Below are 19,516 nucleotides of genomic sequence, written 5' to 3'. Positions count from 1 at the left end.
TAACAGGAGAAAGCACAGGGAACTGACCTTTAACCATGCCTGGAGGGGTGGGCATTAATAATAAGTACTGGAGCTGTTTCCTTGTAGAACATTTAGTGCCGGTAGCACTTTTGTGTGCTATAGTAATTGCTACAAGAAGTCTGCTATGGTAAAGTGCTAGACTAATAAGCTAGTAAAAGTGCAGGAGAGGAGAGAACTAGCTGACCTAAGGGAAAAATTGAAGAACAGACTTTGGCAACTCTCAGGAGCTTACAAGCAGTCCTGGCTACAGAAAATCTGTATCTGCACTAGAATAGTTACAAGAAAGGTGGGAAACAAGTGCAAGTGGGCTTTTAAACCAGAAAGTTGAAAGAGATGGTAAAACTGCCCAAAAAGCCAATAAACTACAAATTCTGGGCCAGGAACCACTCCTCTTGTGGTAGATATGCTACCTAGTGCTTATTACTCCCACTGATAAGCTAGAAGGCTTCCCTCCAACACAGAAAGGCTTGGGGGCTCAGAAGCTTACATACAGTCCTGGATACAGCAAATCTGTATCTGGACTAGACTAGTTACAGGAAAGGTGGGAAAAGCGCAAATGCGGGCTTTTAGACCAGAAAGTTGAAGGAGTTAGAAAAAACTGCCTAAACGGCCAATAAACTACAATTTCTGGGCCAGAAACCACTCCTCCTGTGGTAGATAGGCTACCTAGTGCTTACCACTCCGACTGATAAGCTAGAAGACTTCCCTCAACACAGAAAGGCTTGGAGGGCTTAGAAGCTTACAAGCAGTCCTGGATACAGCAAAACTGTATCTGGACTAGGCTAGTTACAGGAAAGGCGGGAAACAAGTGCAAACATAGGCATTTAGACCAGAAAGTTGAAAGAGATGGAAAAACTGCCCAAATGGCCAATAAACTACAATTTCTGTCTAGAAACCGCTCCTCTTCTGATAGATAGGCTACCTAGTGCTTACCACTTCCACTGATAAGCTAGAAGGTGTCCCTTAACACAGAAAGGCTTGGGGGGCTCAGAAGCTTACAAACAGTCCTGGATACAGCAAATCTGTAACTGGACTACACTAGCTACAGGAAAGGCAGGAAACAAGCTTAGAATTTTTTTTTGTTACAGAAAAGCAGCTGAAACAGCACTAAAAACAATTCAAGTGCACTGCAAGCTAGCACACTTGAGTGTGTAGCAATATTAAAGCAATTTATTCAAACTATATTCCGAACTGAATTGAATTATTGTTTAATTCAACTCTGAACTGTTAAAAAGTGCCAAACATATACTTATCAGCTGAGAAGCACACTCAGTCAGAACACAAAGTAAAGTGGAAAGGGAGAAAGGAGAAACAGAAGATAATTCAAGGTTAAGGGTCTAAGTGGGTTGGCCTACTCAAACGTTCTCTCTGCATTAGGTAGAATTAGCTAATGACACTAGACTGGGATAGAGCTGGGATAGAGCTGAACAGATGGGACTGGTAGGAGTGTCTGAAATCAAAATATGATCTCACTATACTCAGTTGAGTGAGCAGATGAGATGGACCCAGGAGGAGAGTTCAAACACAAATTTACAGGAGTAGCAGGCAGTTCCAAAGCCACCAAGATTAATACCACATTAAGAACAGGGAGGGACGATGGGAAACTAACTGCAGAGAGACAGAGAGATCACAATATTCAGTGAAGCAAATAAATACACAGAAAAATAAAATGCAGTACTATCTGAAAAATAAAATGCAGTACTATCTTATAACACTGCAAATTTGTACTTATCTCAGGTTGTAATAAAGTTGATAATGTATGTAACAGCTAATCAAATGGCTCAAATATTCAGCTATTCAGCAGAAATAAATTCAGAGATAAGTGACTAAGACTTATAAGCACAAAGAAACCCTCTAGGCTAACAGTTCAACACTGAATATCAATGAAGTGAGAATAATAACCCCCCACTTACTGCAGAGAGACAGAGAGATTACAATATTCAGTGAAGCAAATAAATACACATAAAAATAACATATAGTACTATCTAACACAATATTCAATTAAACAAATAAGGGTATGAAGACTGAAACTCAATGTCTGTCATTATTTAATGACTTCATTCCTAAATGATTTATCAGAAAAAACACAAATTTTATAAGGAACAAACCAAAAAAATAAAAAGCAAAAATCTATTCATTCTGTGAAAATCTGGACAGTTGAGAGGTATAGTTCAGCCATGGTTGTCTTTGAGTTTGCTGCCTTCTCCCCCCTCACAAAATCATGGTCGAATGGGCCCCCCCTGCAGCCATTCCAATGCCCCATTACTTGGCTATTTTGTCTCATTTACCATAAACACTGTAATGTGGATGTGGATACTGCTTTACTTCTACAATGATTTGGATTTAATTTAAAAGTTTTATTTTACATTTTACAGCACAAGCACTAATAGACATCTGTTAAACAAAGCAATGCGGTCTTACAATGAAAATAGACTTTGCATTAAAACTTCTCTGCCCTTGAAACTCACATTAATTGAAACAGCATTGAAACCCACATTCAAAGACAATACACCTGGCCAGTGGCAGATAAAGATTAACTTTGGACTGTTTTCAAATCATAGGCCCTTGCACACAAAAAATACATGTGTTCTTTGATACACTTTCCTGATTGTATTAAATTATATTCCTTGTATAATACAGTACAATTGTTAGAGGGCATTTTAATGTTATTATTTTGAACATTTTTCCAGTAAACAATGAAACAAAATGCATGCACCAATAATGAAAAAAACTGCCCAATTCAGAATATTTCCATCATAAAAGTCTACTCAGACGTCTACAGTCCACCAGTATCAGTAAATATGCACAATCTCTGCAGAAGTAAAAGTCATTTAAATAATTCCACATTAAAGAGATCTGTAACTAATGAAGAGGTTGCTGCTAGCAAACAACTTTATATGTCATTGTTTCATCTACAAATAAAGTGCCTGTTGACCTTGAGGAATAAATTGCCTACGTTACTTTAAAAAATGATAAGCTAGTAATATTGCAGTAGAGAATGGATGGCAAACTGATAACAGGTTCATAGTTACTAGGTTTCTCTGCCAAAAAAGACATTCTCAGGACTGCAGCAGCCACCTCCTTTAAAAGTACAATACAGTACAGTATCAGCAAAGCATCTACATACTGTGGGAGTAGAACCCCCAGTCTTCTGCACCAAGAGCAAATATTCAACCTGTTACTCTATTAACATTACAAGCAGAATCAACACAAGCAGCACTAAACTTCTCTTCCCCTGAAGCTCTCAGCTCCTTGTAAAATCCACTTGGCACTCAACTGTATCGCTCAACTGTGCAGCACAAGAAATCTAGAAAAAGCCAAACTTTATTGGGTGGGGGAACAAAAGCCTAAAAACCAGGGAGACATTTTAAACGTTGCTTGTATAATCTTGGAAAGTTGCTAGAATACAAAGTTATGTTACCACCATGTGTTTCACTGCCAAGTCTTGAACCCATGACCCTGTGCACTACAGTTAGAGCAGCATACTACTATGCCAAATCAGCTGCTTCTTGAAAGACAAGATGACTGAAACTTAAATGGCCATCATTTAGTAAATTCAGTTCTCACCAAAGCTCTCAACCTCTTAGCAGAAAACACCTGGACAAAGCCAATAATGGGGAAATACAGCCCCCAAACATATTCAGTGAATTCCATTCTCACCATAGCTCTCAACCTCTTAGCACAAAAACCTGGACAAAGCCAATAATGGGGGAATGCAGCCCCAAAAATAGGGACAAATTTAAAATATTGCTCTTATAAACTTAGAAAATTGCTAGAATAAAAATAAAAGGTTCTGTGTTACCATGTGCTTTCTGAAGAACATGAAGTCTGAAATTCAAATGCCTGTCATTATTTAGAGTCCATTACAAAAAAAAAAAAGAAAAACCAGAGATTTTATAGGAAGAAGACAGAACAAAAAAAAAAATGAAAAAAAAAGTTTAGTTTTTTGTGGTGGGTGGTAGCGAATTCAGGCTCTTGCTAACCTGTACCCAAGGTACAGGGTTTGAGCCTGAATAACTCTAGCCACTAGCCAATGGGTATATTTAAATGGGGCATTACACACACACACACACACACACACACACACACACACACACACACACACACACACACACACACACACACACACACACACACACACACACACACACACACACTTCATTCCTGGTGGAGATTAATTGAATATTCCCTTGCAGCACACAAAAATAATGAACCTTGAGATGAATATTCTCTTGCAGCAGCTTCATTCATTCCAAATCACACACAAAATAATGAACTTTGCCAAGAGAGACCCAGTCAGTAGCCATCCATGTCACGTACGTGACCGGAGATGTGGCAGTCCAATCCCCTTCCATTTTCTGCAGTTACAAACCACATAGACCTCTGGCTATCTGTACATTGATGCCTTCACTTCTGAATCTGGACTGCTGTTAAACCTGTCCTGATTTACAGAAACTAGCCGCCGAGCATGCATGTGCAATTCTGAGACTTTAACAGTCAGTCGGACTTGCAGCCAGCCAGTATACTAATTGCTTTATTTTGTAAAATTATTTTTTTCTTTCTTTTTACAGCTGGGGGGGCAGGCTGTGGTCCTGCAGCCCAATAGCATGAGCCACCCCTGCATTTAGGGATTGCAAGGCAAAACAACAAAGCAATAGTTTTCATGACTGTCATAGTTTGCTTGCTTATTCATGAAGTACATTATTTTATTTTATTATTTTTGGAAAAACATTAAATCATCTCCTAGATTAGTATCTGCCTTTACTGAAGGAAAAAAAATCCACATTGAATCTAAAAAAAAAATGTCACAACTCACATTTTGCACCAGTCCATTAAGTCATTCACTGTCGCTGAACCTTAAACTAGTATCAAGGCCTATGCTTACAGTGAGGATCATTTACTGTTAGATTAGGCAGAAAGAATTCCTAAGGCTGTTAAATTGGTTCTAGCATGATTGGATACATCAAAATAGGCATGTAATTCCCAACAATTTTCAAGCCAAGCAGGTGGTAGGACTGACCTTTAGTCTTTTCACCAGTTTTCTTATAGACAAAAAGTAATATTCTCCAAAATCTCAGCAGAAAGATTAGCAACAATAAACAATGCCACCATATTTTTTTTCTTTAACATGAAAGCAAATAATTTGCAGCTCTATTTCAGAAATAATGAAGTAAAACACCCTTTGAAATTGTTTGCTGCTATTGCCACCAAAGTCAGCTTTAGACATAGGTCAAGTGGGCAGCCACCGAGTGTGCCATTCTTGCTTCTCTTGAAGGGTCACTTTTCAGGTTTTTTATAGTAGAGACGTGTTCCTTTACTATAAAATACCTGAAAACCACCCCTGTGAAAGAAGTAAGAGTGGTGCTCTAGCAAGTAAGTCTTACAGATGTGGGCATTCCATCTTCCAACTTCTGCCTCTTGTTCATTCTACTCATGATCTAGCTAGACCACAGATCAGATTGTGAGTGGAACAGAGTAAGAAGCCAGCAAAGCCTGAAGAGAAAGTTTGATGATGGTTATATTCATCCATGTAGTGGTATATATATGCATATATATATATATATATATATATATATATATTATTTTTTTTTACAACTGTCAGGCAACCATATCTTTTGGATGGCTGGGTGCTGACTAGTCCTCAGCTGTCCCTGATTTTGCAGAATGTCTACATGTCTGTCTGCTGCTCCATATATCTCAACTTTGCAGATTTTCCTGTTACATACTTTTGCCCTGTTCCACTTAAAATTTGTGGTTTTCTGACAAGCTGAAGACTGAAGTCATTAATAACAATATAAAGTTTTGACTTCATAGCCTTCAGAAATAGCACACAAACACAATGTTCTAGCAACTCTCTAGATTAATAAGAATATTTAAAAATTTGTCCCTGAATTTGAGACTTTATATCCCATTGTTCTACATTTCCCATATTTTTTGTGTTGCATATGTAATTGTACCTTGTGTTTTTCTCGCACATTTTTATTGCTGGCTAAACCACTGAGGATCAGTCAGTCAAAAATACCAGACAATGGAGTTTTGTGCTTTTTCATGTTTGATGAAAACTTGTTCTAACTATATGAATTTGAATAATGAAATGTGGGCCACTCTGTGAGGGAATATAACTAGCATCTGCTTTTTTGCTCATTCTGAGTCTTTGCTAAATCACCATGATTTGTGAGAAGCAACTTGGAATACTTTTGTGTGGTTACAGTTTCCATGGAGGAAAGCTGAAATACAAAGCACAAAAAAGAAAACATGCATGATAAAAAAGTACAAGGTATAATATACCACACCATTTTTGTGCAGGTTTGACCAATTGCTTAGAGATACTGATGGCAAGAGAGGAATGCCCATATGCAGCAAATCAGCATTTACTAATACACTTTGGAACCTTGCAATCTATTGCGAGGGGGCACAAGGGAGCAGCAGCTCCCTGATGTTAAATCTCCTCTTTTTACATAAAGGTAATGGGGAGAATGACTAGAGGGCAGGAAGGTGCTACTGCACACCTTGTGGGGTGTGTAAATGAAGTTTTGCTAATACAATACAATACATGACTGTCATTTTTAGCTATAACTGCTAGGGGGAAGCTACAAAAACTAATCAACCTTCTTGTTTTCTTAGATAAGTCAATATCTGGCTTTGGAGGAATATGCATTTGTATAATTAACATGATTTGAGTGAAGCAGTATGTAATACATTTAATGTGCGGTTATTGTTTCCATGGAACAAAGCTGAAATACAATACGCAGCTGTCATTTTTAGCTATAACTGCTGTGAGCAGGTGGGAGCTGTCTGTAGAAAATAATTGAACCTCTTATTTTCTCATTTAAACTGTTACTGTCTGGCTTTACAGGCCTAGTGTGCATTTGGATGATTATCATGATTTGTCTGAAGAAATCTGGAATTCTTTTGTGTGGTTTCTCTTTGTGTGGAAGCTCAGAGCTGAAATACAATATGTGGTCATTTCTGCAGTTGTCTGGAGTGCACGTTCAAGCAGCTATAGCTTCTCAGTAGAGGTTGCAACTGTCTCTTGAAGTAACTGACCCCTTGTCTTTTGCTCAGTCTTAACGGTCACTGTCTGGCTTTCAAGATTAGTGTGTATCTATGTGAGGAAAGATGGACTAAAGTGAACATCTGAGATGCACAAATTAGCTATAATTGTTGGGTCTGTCTGCAAAGGAAAATGAATAGATGTTTGTTGTTTGTTCACTGTTCTGGCTTTGCAGGACTAATTTGAGATGTGTGAAGCTATTTGGAATGCCTTAATGTCTGACAACTGTCTGCGTGGAGCAACAATTGACTATATTACATCATCATCCTCTTCTATCACAATCAAATGTCTGAATTGTAAGCAGAAGTGGCTATAACTGTTTTGTGGGGGTGGTGGGGTGACGCTCTGAATGAAAGTAATTATGCCTCTAGTGATTGCTCAGTTGAAATCAGCTTTGATAAATAAAGCATAATATTCATCTCAGAACATCCCGACATTCAGGGCTTCTTTGTTGCATGGGGACCCCACACTTCAAGGTTGCATATGTGGATTGTGACACAGGCTTAGTAATAGCCTCAGTATTGTATCCCACTTGGACTAAAACTGGCTGCTCTTAGAGGTGTGCATGGGAGTTCACTGTAGTTTTGTGGTGGTGGTGGGGGAGAGGCTGGGTGTAATGCCCTTATTTCATTTCCTTCCTAAACCTCTGAGATGTGTAGATGTCACTATGGCTTGTGTTGGGGACAGTGTAGTCAATAACTTCCCTCACAGACTTCATAGGTGTACACAGAGGGTCAATACAACTTGTAAAGGAACAGTGTGCATGAGTTTCAGATTGAAAAGATTCCTGTGATCATTTTTCCCACCTTCCTCACAAATAGTGGATGCATATACAGAGGACTCTTCTGTGGAAATGTAAGGAGGCAGGATGTATGTCTGACAGCAACAGGTTGCAGAATGTTACGTTCTGTGTTTTTTCACCCAGTCTGACAATCCTTGGCTGTGTTTTGGAAGTAGGGGTTAGGTACCATGCTGTGTATATGTTTGGTAGCAATAACATTTATGCCTTCAAAATAAGACTGGATTTCTTAAGATTTTTCTGCAGGCCATAATTGGATGGAAGTGTTGGAAAAAAGAACTAAAATGCACATCAGAGCATTTAAAGCTCTCATGGTTTCTGGTTGCCTAGTGGTGCTCAGACCCTGGGCTTAATGTATTTATTTCCTCCAAGTGTAGTCTTTGTCACTTATAGCCTGTTGAAAGCATGCAAGAGAAAGCAGAGTACAAAAATAACATTGAAGTTTTTTCCTTAATCATTTTCATTCAGACTATCATTTGATCAGAAGGTTAGAAAAATAATTTTAAAATCACTTCCAGCTTCTGGCAGCTTCCAGACCCACGGTATAATTTAGTTTTCTCTAGTTATTATAGTTCAGTCCTGGTCTGTTAGGGTATATTGAAAGAATGCAGGAAAAAGCAAAGCTTGAGTAACAATGTTTTTCCTTATTCAGGATTATTATTCAGGCCATTATAGGATGATGCAGGTTGCTAACAAAAGCTCTGAAATGTACCTCAGGGCATCTTGGACCCTCAGACCCTTGGCTTAATACAGTTATTTCCTTAGTTATCAGAATGCAGTCCTGCCTAGTTAGGAAGTGTTGAATGAATGTAGGAAGAACACTGAAGAGTACTTTTCTTCCTATTTTGTTTACTCTGGATGCTATGCATATACCTGAATGGGGTCGGGCAGGAAGGCACTGGGTGATGTGTGGAGTAGTGGGCAAATCCTGGTTGCTACATGGAACTCTTTGCTTAAGATGCCAGTTCTCCTAAGGCTGGCCCTGACTGCTACCTAATAAAAGAGAAGCACTTACCAAATTTGGGGCACATTTTTGCCTTTTTCATGGTTAAAGCCATAAGGACAGCAGCAGTGTAACAAATTGTGCAAAGTCGCATAATATTATCCCAGCCTTCTGGAATGCCAAAGAGCCTCACGTTTTCATTATGCCCTGACTTGAAAATCAGCCAGACTCCATTTAACTTGAGCTTATGCAGATGTTTATTCCATTCAGACAAGCACTGACTATCATGGTTGTGAACTTCACACTTCAATTTTCTGCCCCTTTTTAATAAGCTTTCTAACTTCATCTTGTATGTTGTCTAATTTTGGAGTAAACTGCATTCCTGTTTTGAGGTAAATCCTGTAAATTTTCTGCAAGCTCAAACAAAGGAGGATCAAATGTGATTGCACATGCTTTATCCCCATCTATGTTGTGCAGTTTCACAGTCACCAAACACTAGACATTTCACCCACTTGAGCAAATAGTGACATCATACCGCTCAACTGTCCAGATTTTTGCCTCATATTTTTGGTCTGTTCCATGTAAAATTTGTGGTTTTCTGGATTTTTATGGTAAGTCAGTGAGGACTGAATTCACTAAATAATGACAGGTATCTGAGTTTCAGACTTCCTATCTTTCAGAAAATGCATGGAAACACAAGACTTTTTATTTTAGCAACTTTCTAAGTTTATAACAGCAATATTTAAAAATTGTCCCCCTTCAGCATGCACATCTGTATCATGTGTTGTCTACTCCTAATAAAAGGCTACTTGTTTCCAAAAAAAAGAAATGTTCTTGTAACTGATGCAAAACAATGAAATCCCTGGGAACAAGCAACCCATGTACTTATGTTCTATACTGCATTGCCTTTTTAGCATATTATAACATTGCAAATACTGCTTATTAGAGACAATTAAGAATAAGAAAAAAGGGTTAACAAAACAAGAGGTATAATAGCAGATGCAAACAAACCAAATAACAATTTTAGAAAAAAAACTTGGCATATTTTTAGCTAGACCCTTAAATGGAAGCATTGTTTTTAGACCTGCAGGGATTCTCCATTCCAAAGGATTGCACTGATATTAATAAGGAGGTCACCTCCACTTTGTCCACTATTATGAAAACCTCCCACTTCAACATATTTAAACGAACCAGCAGGAGTCGCTTGCCAGTTTAAAATATCATAATAAGCTGGTGGATTGCCATGATCATCAAAGAATAGTACATTGCCCATAGAAGTTGTAAATTGGACCTGCTTAAGGTAGTGAAGAAGCTGTAAATTAAAATGAAAAGCATGCACATTAGATTTGAGTAGTGTGTTAATATCAATCTATATCTCAGTAAGCAGACAAAACTGCAGAATACCTATTCACTGAAAAATAAAAATAACAACTCAAATTAATGGTTTACTTGAGTTCAGGGGAATTAATACTATAAAACACTCCTAGACAAGATAAACAGAAATTGATTCTGGTTTAATTTTACTTGTTATACTGTTTTTTTTTTCATTTGTTTCACAATAAGTATATAAACAGTCCAAAAACAATGGCGTCCACATGTTTGGAAGCACAAGTGAAAACAAACTTTGCCTAGCACTTTAGTGATATACCAATATTTTTCTTTTAATATAATCTGTTCTGTTTGAAAATGTCTGCCATCCTGTTATTGCAGGAAAATTATAAAGCAGATATTCCATGCTATGTATCTATAGTTTTCCTTGCACTTTTATGTGAAATACCACAATACCTATACAGCCAATTTCCAGAAGTAGCTTTGATTTTTTTGTGATTTTCTTCAGCAGCTGAATTTTGGCTACATGTTCAGTTATTCATTGTTTGTAGAATACACATAATGCAGCTGCAATTGACCTGAACTTGGCTTTAGAATTAGGTTTACAGACTATCAAATATAACAGCAACATCACAAGTTGGTTCCATAGCTGGAGTGCAAAAAAATCCTTTAAATTAAAGAAACATTTTTATAAAAGCACATTCAGAATGAAGTGTTCATCATGGCTGCCTGCTAAGTATCATTACTATTGGCTTTGGATATCATGGAGGCAATTGCCATTGATGGCCTCCACATAGCTCCTCTATTTCACTCAGTCACACTGTCCAATTCCTTAGTTCTCATTTGGCCTGTAGGCAGTGACTGGTTCAGGCTTACTGGGAATCACTCTACAATTATGATCTTTGAGACCTACTGGGTAAGAAATGCATTAGCACTTGGGACCTTCTCTGTAAGGATGCTGTCAGCTACCAACTTGAAATAATAGGGAGTTTACACGCAACCCTCTCATTTAAAACTTATACTAGTGCTGTCTCCAGTATGTGTATCTGTAGATAAATTATTTCCAGTAAGTTGGCACATTCATTTACTTAGTGTACTTGGAGGTTGTGGTTGCTTGAATTGCTAAAGTTCAGGAATTTTGCAGCTTAAATGTGTTTAACAGACTTCCCAGATACTAGTCTAATCTCATTAGGATGTCCTTTCATCCTACACGTAAAATATCAGACAAATGGCTGGGCATTCTTCAACTTCCTGCACATGTTCCTGGTACCAGATTGACTGGTTAAAGCCATTTTCCTTTATGAAAACTATTATTTCCTACAAAATAGAGGAGTGGAGGGTATAGGATTTTATTTCTATCTTAGTGTCCCTAGGACGAAGTTAGCACAGTTGATCCTTAGTAGACCCGGTTGTTAGGATGACAGAAAACTGAGTTCTTACATTTCTCATTTCTCATGACTGTATTTAATATCTACCATGGATGTTTTGCAGCTCATAATAAAAAATGCAACTTTGTTTATTCTTAGTAAAGCTTTGAATTGTAAAATTATCTTTTGTTGCTGTTAATGTCTATTTTAATAGTAAATATTGTGTTAGACACAACAGCACTGTAATTTAGAATAATAATTAGAGAACTGGATTTGATAAAGTATGGACACTAAATAGAACCATTCATCAGATAATCTTTTTTCTTGATCATATTTTTATTAAGTTCTTTAATTTAGAAAATAGGTCTACTGCATGAGATTTACATGCAAATGTAACACAGTAAACTCCAAAAGGAAAAAAGACTGCTCGAAGGTATTTGACAAAATTATTGCAAAACAGCAGAGTACTATTACAATAGTGAAGACAATGCATTGCCTCAAAGATCATACTGAACAATTGGTATCATAGTAATTTTGATTCTTTAGAACCATCTGGGGAATGGAGCATAGAGAGATACATGGCTTCCCATCCATGTGAAGCAAAGTCTATCCATAACCCTGTTCAAATGCAGCTTGGACCAGTGGATGGGAATTTGCAAATTTACTCCGGGTTTGGTATGTGTCCCTACTGAAGGTTTTAGCCCCTTAGGTCTTGAGTGAGTGTGCTATGCATTGCCTTTTAGCCAGTGCAAGGGCATATTGAGCACACCTATGTTTGCCTACACCCACAGCAGTTGCTGGTTCCCCCTCTGACTCCTCACATGTTTGTGGCTGTGGTGACCTTGGCATTGGTGGTAGGATGTGTGCCCCTCTCCTTGTTGAACCTGCTGAAGCTGTTTTTTCAGAACAATGTTGTGTAGCATGGTGCAGACAGTGAAGATTTTGGTACATGTATGTGGGTTTTACTGTAGGGATCTCCCAGATATATCTAGGCATTGGAGCTGTGACTTCAGCAACCCAAACATGCTCTATGATATTTCTGGTTTGAGTGTGTGCCTCATTATGGCATTCTTCAGTGTGTGTGTGTATGTGTGTGTGTGTGTGTGTGTGTGTGTGTGTGTGTGTGTGTGTGTGTGTGTGTGTGTGTGTGTGTGTGTGTGTGTGTGTGTGTGTGTGTGTGTGTGCATTTCTGATGGGAGTCATTAGGAATGGTTCCAGTGTATAACCTGCATCACCCAATAAATGATCCTGTGGAATATCACCCCTAGTGACTATCTGATATAGTCAGGAAGTGTGCTAAATATGTGAGCCTTAGTAACTGCATGGATTGCCAGCACACACATTCAGGATGATTCCCTTAGCATTACATATGACCTGGCAGTTGATGGAGTGGAAGCCCTTTCTATTTGTGTACAACCAGCCATGTTCCCTGCATGGTGCCTTGATTTCTATATGTGTACAATCTATTGCACCCAGGACTTTATGGTAGTGTGCTATAGGGCAGAACTCTTGCATATTTGTTGCCCTGTCCTCAGGATTTTGGTGAAAATATATGTGGTTACTGGCATGTTGTAGCATAGCATTCAGGAATTGATAGATGACACGCTGGTATTAGAGCCCCCTGGTTTGCTCTGGGTCTGAGATGAGGATGACAGAGGTTGCAGAGTTCCTGCAGTATATCTTTATCTACCCTGTAGTACTCCACAATTTCCATATCATACAGATTGTAATAAGTTATCCAGGGTATGAAAACTCTTCTTCTTGGCCGTGGTCTACAAGCAGCAGCAGCATAGACTTCAGCCTCTTCCACATACACGTAGATGAAAGCAACAACAGCCCCTAACATTTCTTTTGTGTACACTCCTTTATGTGGCTATAGTCTAATAGGTTTTGGAATTTGCACGGAAAACCAGCACTGAGTCCAAATAGTTGCTTTTTAAATAGCTTCTCCATCTTGGAATATTGATTAGCATACAGTTCAGTTGCTTATGCTGTAATTAGCATACTACGGTGTTTACAGTGGTTGCGCAGCTTGACACACCATATAGAGCTGCTTACTGAATACAACAGTATTATCAAGAAGCCGTAATATCGAACGGCTTTTCATCGAACCAGAAAAGTTGAAAGCCGAAAACAGTGAAAACGCAGATGAGCAAATTCTTTCTCCTGGGAAAGAAATCACTAGACCTACCACCAACTACACACTAATCTAAACATAACAAAGTGGGGGGCTTTGCCCCCCACACCCCCAATGTGGGGGGATTGTGCCCCCACACCCCTTAACTAAATATACAAACTCTGAGATCGCACTACAGTGGGGAAAGGGGCAAACTCACAAGGATGGCCAAGCAGTTTCTTTCCCATGGAAAGAATTCACTCATTTGCGTTTTCACTATTTTCAGCTTTTGACTTTTCCAGTTCGATGAAAAGCTGTTCGATACTATGGCTTTTCGATACGGTAATAGGAACCCAAATACAACATGGTGCGCTATTGTATGCATAGACCATGTAGGGTTTATTGAATCCAGCCCTATATCTTACCAAAATCCATCCCAAGGGAGAAAATATAATTTAATACACTTCCACTCCATTTAATCCACTAACTGCTTAAAGGTTCTGACTTTGTTCCACATCTGTTTAACTTTATTATATTTGTTTCTAACCTCGTGAGCACACAACTATTGACAGTAATCTCTCACATTTATTCCAATAGTCATTTCTCCATGCTACATCCACCTTCCACACTCCTGCTATAAGCTTCATATCCAACCTCCCAGAACTAAAATTATATATATTTTTCTACTCGATCCACCCTTGATCTACCCTCTTAAAATGAACAAACAAAATTCTCCCTTATGGAGAACCTTTTTCTCAAATACTTTTCCATTCTTTGATACAAACTTCCCAATACCTCTTGATCATACCACAATCCCAAAATTTATGTATAAACCTAATGTTCTTTCCACACATCCAGTGCTTATTGTCTCCCCTTAAATATATGCAAAAGATCTGCAGACAATAATTTACCATCTATGAGTTCAGTGCATGTAATGGTCCCACTGCAGGCAACTTCCTCAATTTATTTATCTGAATTAAGCAGTTATAGTTGAATATTTTGTAGGCAGCAAGTCCACCCACACACTCACCTCATAGGACACGGGAGGGCAATTCTACTACTAAAATATGTCTGAGGTTATAAAACCTTTAGAAACTTATGCTGAAAACTCAGCACTAATGAAAAACAGTACTTTGTGGCAAAACACTTTATTTCAGAAAATATGAGCTTTGCATAATAAACCAGCATTAAAAGAATGCTTGGCCATAGAGCAAAAAGTTCTACTGTTGCCGATCATGGCAGAAAGAATCAATAGCTTTTATATATAAAATGTTCTGAGCCTGAATACGTAAAGCTTCACTGATAACTCACCTGCCAAGGTTCGAAGTTCAGAATGTCTGCACAGGTTCCATTAACAAAAGGCCCATTCGGAGGATTGCACATATTCAGATTATGCAGTGCATGAGCCACAGCATACACTGCATTGTATGTGTAGTAGTCAGTCCTTAGGCTGTTCATGTCAAAAAAATAGGAATCTGCAGCAGTATGAAGATCTTCATAACCTGTGCAAGGCCTAGCTTGTTTTGTTACATTCAGCACGTCAGTGAATAGCCACTTACAGTTAAAGACCACTTCCCAGAATTTATTTACAAAAATGTCATTTGGAGATTCAGAAGGTTTAATACTGTATAGGAAATGTTCAAACTGGTACATTTGTCCTCGTGGTATCATAAGTCCGAGAGTCCCATGAAGAGTATTTAGAAAAAGGTTACTGGAGAATGATGGTGAATCAGACCAGCCATCACTGGCAAGCCAGACTTTTTCAGTGACATTATTATTTGCAATTTCTTTGAGCACGGGTAACAAGCTGACTTCATTGGAAAAAATAATGATCACATTTGCAGTGGATTTTCTAATAACATCCAGTATGTGCCTACATTTTTGCTCTGAGGGGATTATTGGGATCATTTCAAAGAAAGCAGTACAGATACTAGCTTGCATTAATTTGTCTTTCAGGGTCTGACTGCCTTGCAGTCCATAGTCATTGTCTTCAGCTAAAATCCCAACCCATGTCCATCCAAAATGCATCACTATTTTTGCAAGCACAATGGATTGTACATCATCACTTGGATAGGTTCTCAGAAATGATGGGAACTGAGTTTTATCACTAAGTAAAGTGACAGATGAACCATAACTGATCTGGAAGGAAATGGTATATTACACAAATATGAATCAGTTTAATTTGTATATTACTGTTAGCTGCATGCCAGTCAGTACAATATTTTTTGTTGCTCATTTATATCAAACATTGCATTAGTGCCAAATTGCTATCTTTGATCTACCTACATGCTTGCATCTGATAACATCTTTACCTTTTGATCTAAATATACTGATGTGAAAATGACAGTGCAGTGTGATATAGAACCACCTTATCAAATCATGACAGTCTGTAAAGCAGTACAAAAAGAAGCCATTTGTATATTACAGCAAATGCATTAACTGAGTGAGTAATATCTAAATTAGAACATAAAGCTGGAAAAACTGGAATGTAAACAGAATTGTGCATGTACTACAGACCTGAGTATGAATGAAAAGTAATACAAGTTCAAAGATTATCAATAGTAAAAAGTGGATCTGAATTTATATTTAATGCAGTATTATCATACCACACCCTTATGTTAGTACATGACTAACTTCTCAGCAATGTTTTTTTCTATAGCTACCCCCCTTACCTTGTTGCTGTGTAACATCTAGGAAGGTACCAAGGATGATGTGATGTCAACATGCCCTGTGTTCTTCAAAAAAAAAAAAAAAATCTGTGCCACAGCAAACAATGGCAGTAATTCAGCACACATGATCTCTTCATTTTTTCTCTTATAGGTTCAGAGCTTCATAGGTAGGTACTAGGCTATTGGCCCTAGGGCCTATATAAGCCTAGCCAAAGGTACCCTGTCTTTCGCCACCCAAGAAAATTATTTTCCTGTGCCACTGTCAAGCAGAGCCACAGAAGTGATCCCTGGAGTGAATTTCCTATTTCCCATCCAATCACCAAGACTTTTCTTGAAGAGCGCTAATGAGGAGCTTTGTTTGACATAGATAGGTAGTTTGTTCCAAAGTGTGGGAAGTCTCTGGGACAGGAATCTATCCCTCCAGCTGTTCTGTTTATTGTGGTGACAAGCTTTAGGTCCATAGACCATGTAGCTCGTAGGGATTGGGATTTCTTTAAGTGGAGAATGTCTAAAAGCTCTGGGTTTGACATAGCTTTGTGTGTTAGGCAGAGATCGCCTCTGAGTTGGCGATATGCAACAGAGTAAAGCTGCAGTTTTTTGAGACGGTCTGCATAGGGCATCTGTTTGAGGCCGGTAATTCTCTTTGTGAGGTATTTCTGCGGCCTTTCCATTTGTTGTAGATGTCTTGTGAGGTACATACTAAAAGGGGCATTGTACTCTATAATGGGTCTAATGAGTGACGAGTAGAGGGGAACAATGACCTCTTTTTTCCTGGATGAGAAACCTTTTGTGATGAGTAGTGCCACTTAGAAGGATTTCCTGACTACTGTGGCGATATGATTATCAAAAGAGAGACTACTGTCCACCTGTGTCCCAAGATCTCTTATCACACTTTCAGTGTTAAGTAGACTACCACCTATGTGGTAGTTCATGGGTACTGAGTTTTTACCAAAAGGGATGACAATGCACTTTTTGGCATTGAGCTTGAGGCCATGGCTTTGACACCAGGCATCTGTCTCAGCGAGGCCCTTATGTAGGATGTCCACATCTTTTGGAGTTTTGATTATGGCTCCTAGTTTGCAGTCATCTGCAAGCTTCGTTAGCCAAAGACCTTCCGTGTTGGCCTGTACTTCAGAGAAGTAGATACCAAACAAGAGGGGACCCAGGACTGACCCTGTGGTACTCCACTTGTCACTGGTCTGAAGCTGGATTTGGAGTCTGCTACTTTCACAGTCTGGGTTCTGTCAGTGAGCGAGTTGGCAACCCATCTTGTGACATACGGATTTGTACCTAGTTTAGTGAGTTTATCTATAATTCCAGAGTGAGGTATGGTGTCGAAAGCCTTGGCAAGATCTAGATAGGCTGTGTGAACGAAATTACCCTCATCTACGGCTTTGGTGACTGCTTCAAAGAAGTCTATCAGGTTTAGGAGACATGATCTGCCTTTTACAAACCTGAACTGGGTGGGGTCCTGAGTTTGGAGATTACCAATGCCATTGTTTATAAGTTAAATTATGGTACATTCCATAGCCTTGCAGAACAGGCTCATTAGGCTAATGGGGTGGTAGTTTCCGGGGTCTGTGGTGGCTCCCCTTTGTGGAGTGGAACTGTCGCTGTGCGCCATTCAGTGGCACATAGCCTGAGGTGAGGCTATGATTGAACATGGTACTTAGGTGGGGTGCCAGTTCATTCTGTAGTTCATGTAGAACACAGCCTGGGATGTTGTCAGTTCCCATGGATGCTGTGTTCTTGGCTTTGGATAGTGTGTTTCTTACCTGTGCGGCCGTGATTACAAGAACTTTGCATTCTTCTGGTATAGAGATGGGCCCTTTAGGGGATGACAGGGGGGTAAAGTTAGCACTGAACCTATCTGCCAGGATGTTGGCAAAATCAGTTGGTTCTGTATATTTGGTGCCATTGTGCTGTAACTCAAAGCAGATCTGAGTGTTGCCATTGAGATTCTTGACATAGCTGTAGAATGATTTGTGGTTGTCTTTAGAGTCAGTGGCAATTTTGTTTTCATAACTAGCTTTGGAGGATTTTATGAGGGATCTCAGCTTGTTACTGAGGCTGACCAGGGAGTTTCTCCAATCATGGAATTTTTTTTGCAACAGTTTCTTTCTTCTGTTGTAGAGTTTGTTTATGGCAGGGGACCACCGGATTGCTTCCTTTTTTTGGAGGATAGCATCTTGGTTCTGTTAGGGATTGCACGATCCATGCACTCATGTAAGTGCTTATAAAGTACATTTGTGTAGGATTCAGCAGCCATACCTCTATTGTCCGTCAGCATGGGTGTCGTGAACTTTGCCACTTCTGTCTTAAGAAGCGTGAAGTTGGCTTTGGAGAAATTTTTTACTGTGGTTTCCCTAATGGGGGGTAGGGGAGGGATGTGGATGTCTAGGGTGATTAGCTTGTGGTCTGATCTGACCAACGAGAAATTGACTTCTGGTGTGGAGCACCGGTTGCCCATGTTGGTAATAACCAGGTCTAGGATATTGCTGCCCCTGGTGGGGGTGTGTATAAGTTGATCCATGGCATTGGAATTTATGAATTCCAGAAAATGTTGAGCACAAGAGTTGGTACATGAGTAGTTTTCCAAGTTAATGGTGGGGTAGTTGAAATCGCCCATTATTAGGGTGTTAGGTTGTACCCTAATATTTTCCAGTGTATCAAGAAATTAGGAGTGGCAATCCTGGGACATGGTGTGGGAGCTGTAGCAAGCTACAATTTGGATTGTGGTCTTACCCAGAGTTAGTTGCACTTGGATAATCTCGGATGCATTATGCTGAGCAACAAGCCTGGAGGTGTGGATATCCTTAATGAATATGGACACGCCTCCGCCTTTAGTGTTTCAGTCCAGGTTAGGTGGCCGGATGGTGTGGTATGAATTATAGCCTGGTAATGCAGGGGTACTCTCTGGAGCCTTGAACCAGGTCTCTGTCACTTCACAGATGTCGATGTTCTCCATTTTAAGGTGTGCCTCGAGTGAGTGCATTTTGAGGTTTAGACTTCTAGCATTGAGTAGCAATCCCCTCAGATTCTTCTTGCCTGTACTTGTTAGGGTGGTGAATTTGTCATTTGAACCTTGCCCAAAAAAGGCACTATAGGGGTGGCTAGAGCCTTAGCCAGTATCCGGAATCCCAGGGGTAACATGTGCAGGCCATCTCTGGCAAAGCATCGTGGTTTGTCGATCATGTCATCCCAGGCAGACAGATACT

The 19,516-nt window shown here is 39.2% G+C and overlaps 1 protein-coding gene across 1 annotated transcript in view; it reads right to left on the bottom strand.

Moving 5' to 3' along the window:
* LOC122800436 (vomeronasal type-2 receptor 26-like) overlaps positions 1–9,163 on the bottom strand; it is a 95,766-nt gene extending 86,603 nt beyond the window's left edge. Inside the window, exon 1 of the mRNA XM_044069881.1 lies at positions 8,890–9,163. Coding sequence (XP_043925816.1) covers positions 8,890–9,163 — 274 coding nt within the window. The remainder of the gene's footprint in view (positions 1–8,889) is intronic.
* Positions 9,164–19,516: the final 10,353 nt, after the last annotated feature.

This window comes from Protopterus annectens, chromosome 4.part0 (assembly GCF_019279795.1).
Source record: "Protopterus annectens isolate FY-2018-M chromosome 4.part0, PAN1.0, whole genome shotgun sequence".
In the NCBI taxonomy this organism is placed as follows: Eukaryota; Metazoa; Chordata; order Ceratodontiformes; family Protopteridae; genus Protopterus; species Protopterus annectens.
This window is presented reverse-complemented; position numbering and strand designations above follow the sequence as displayed.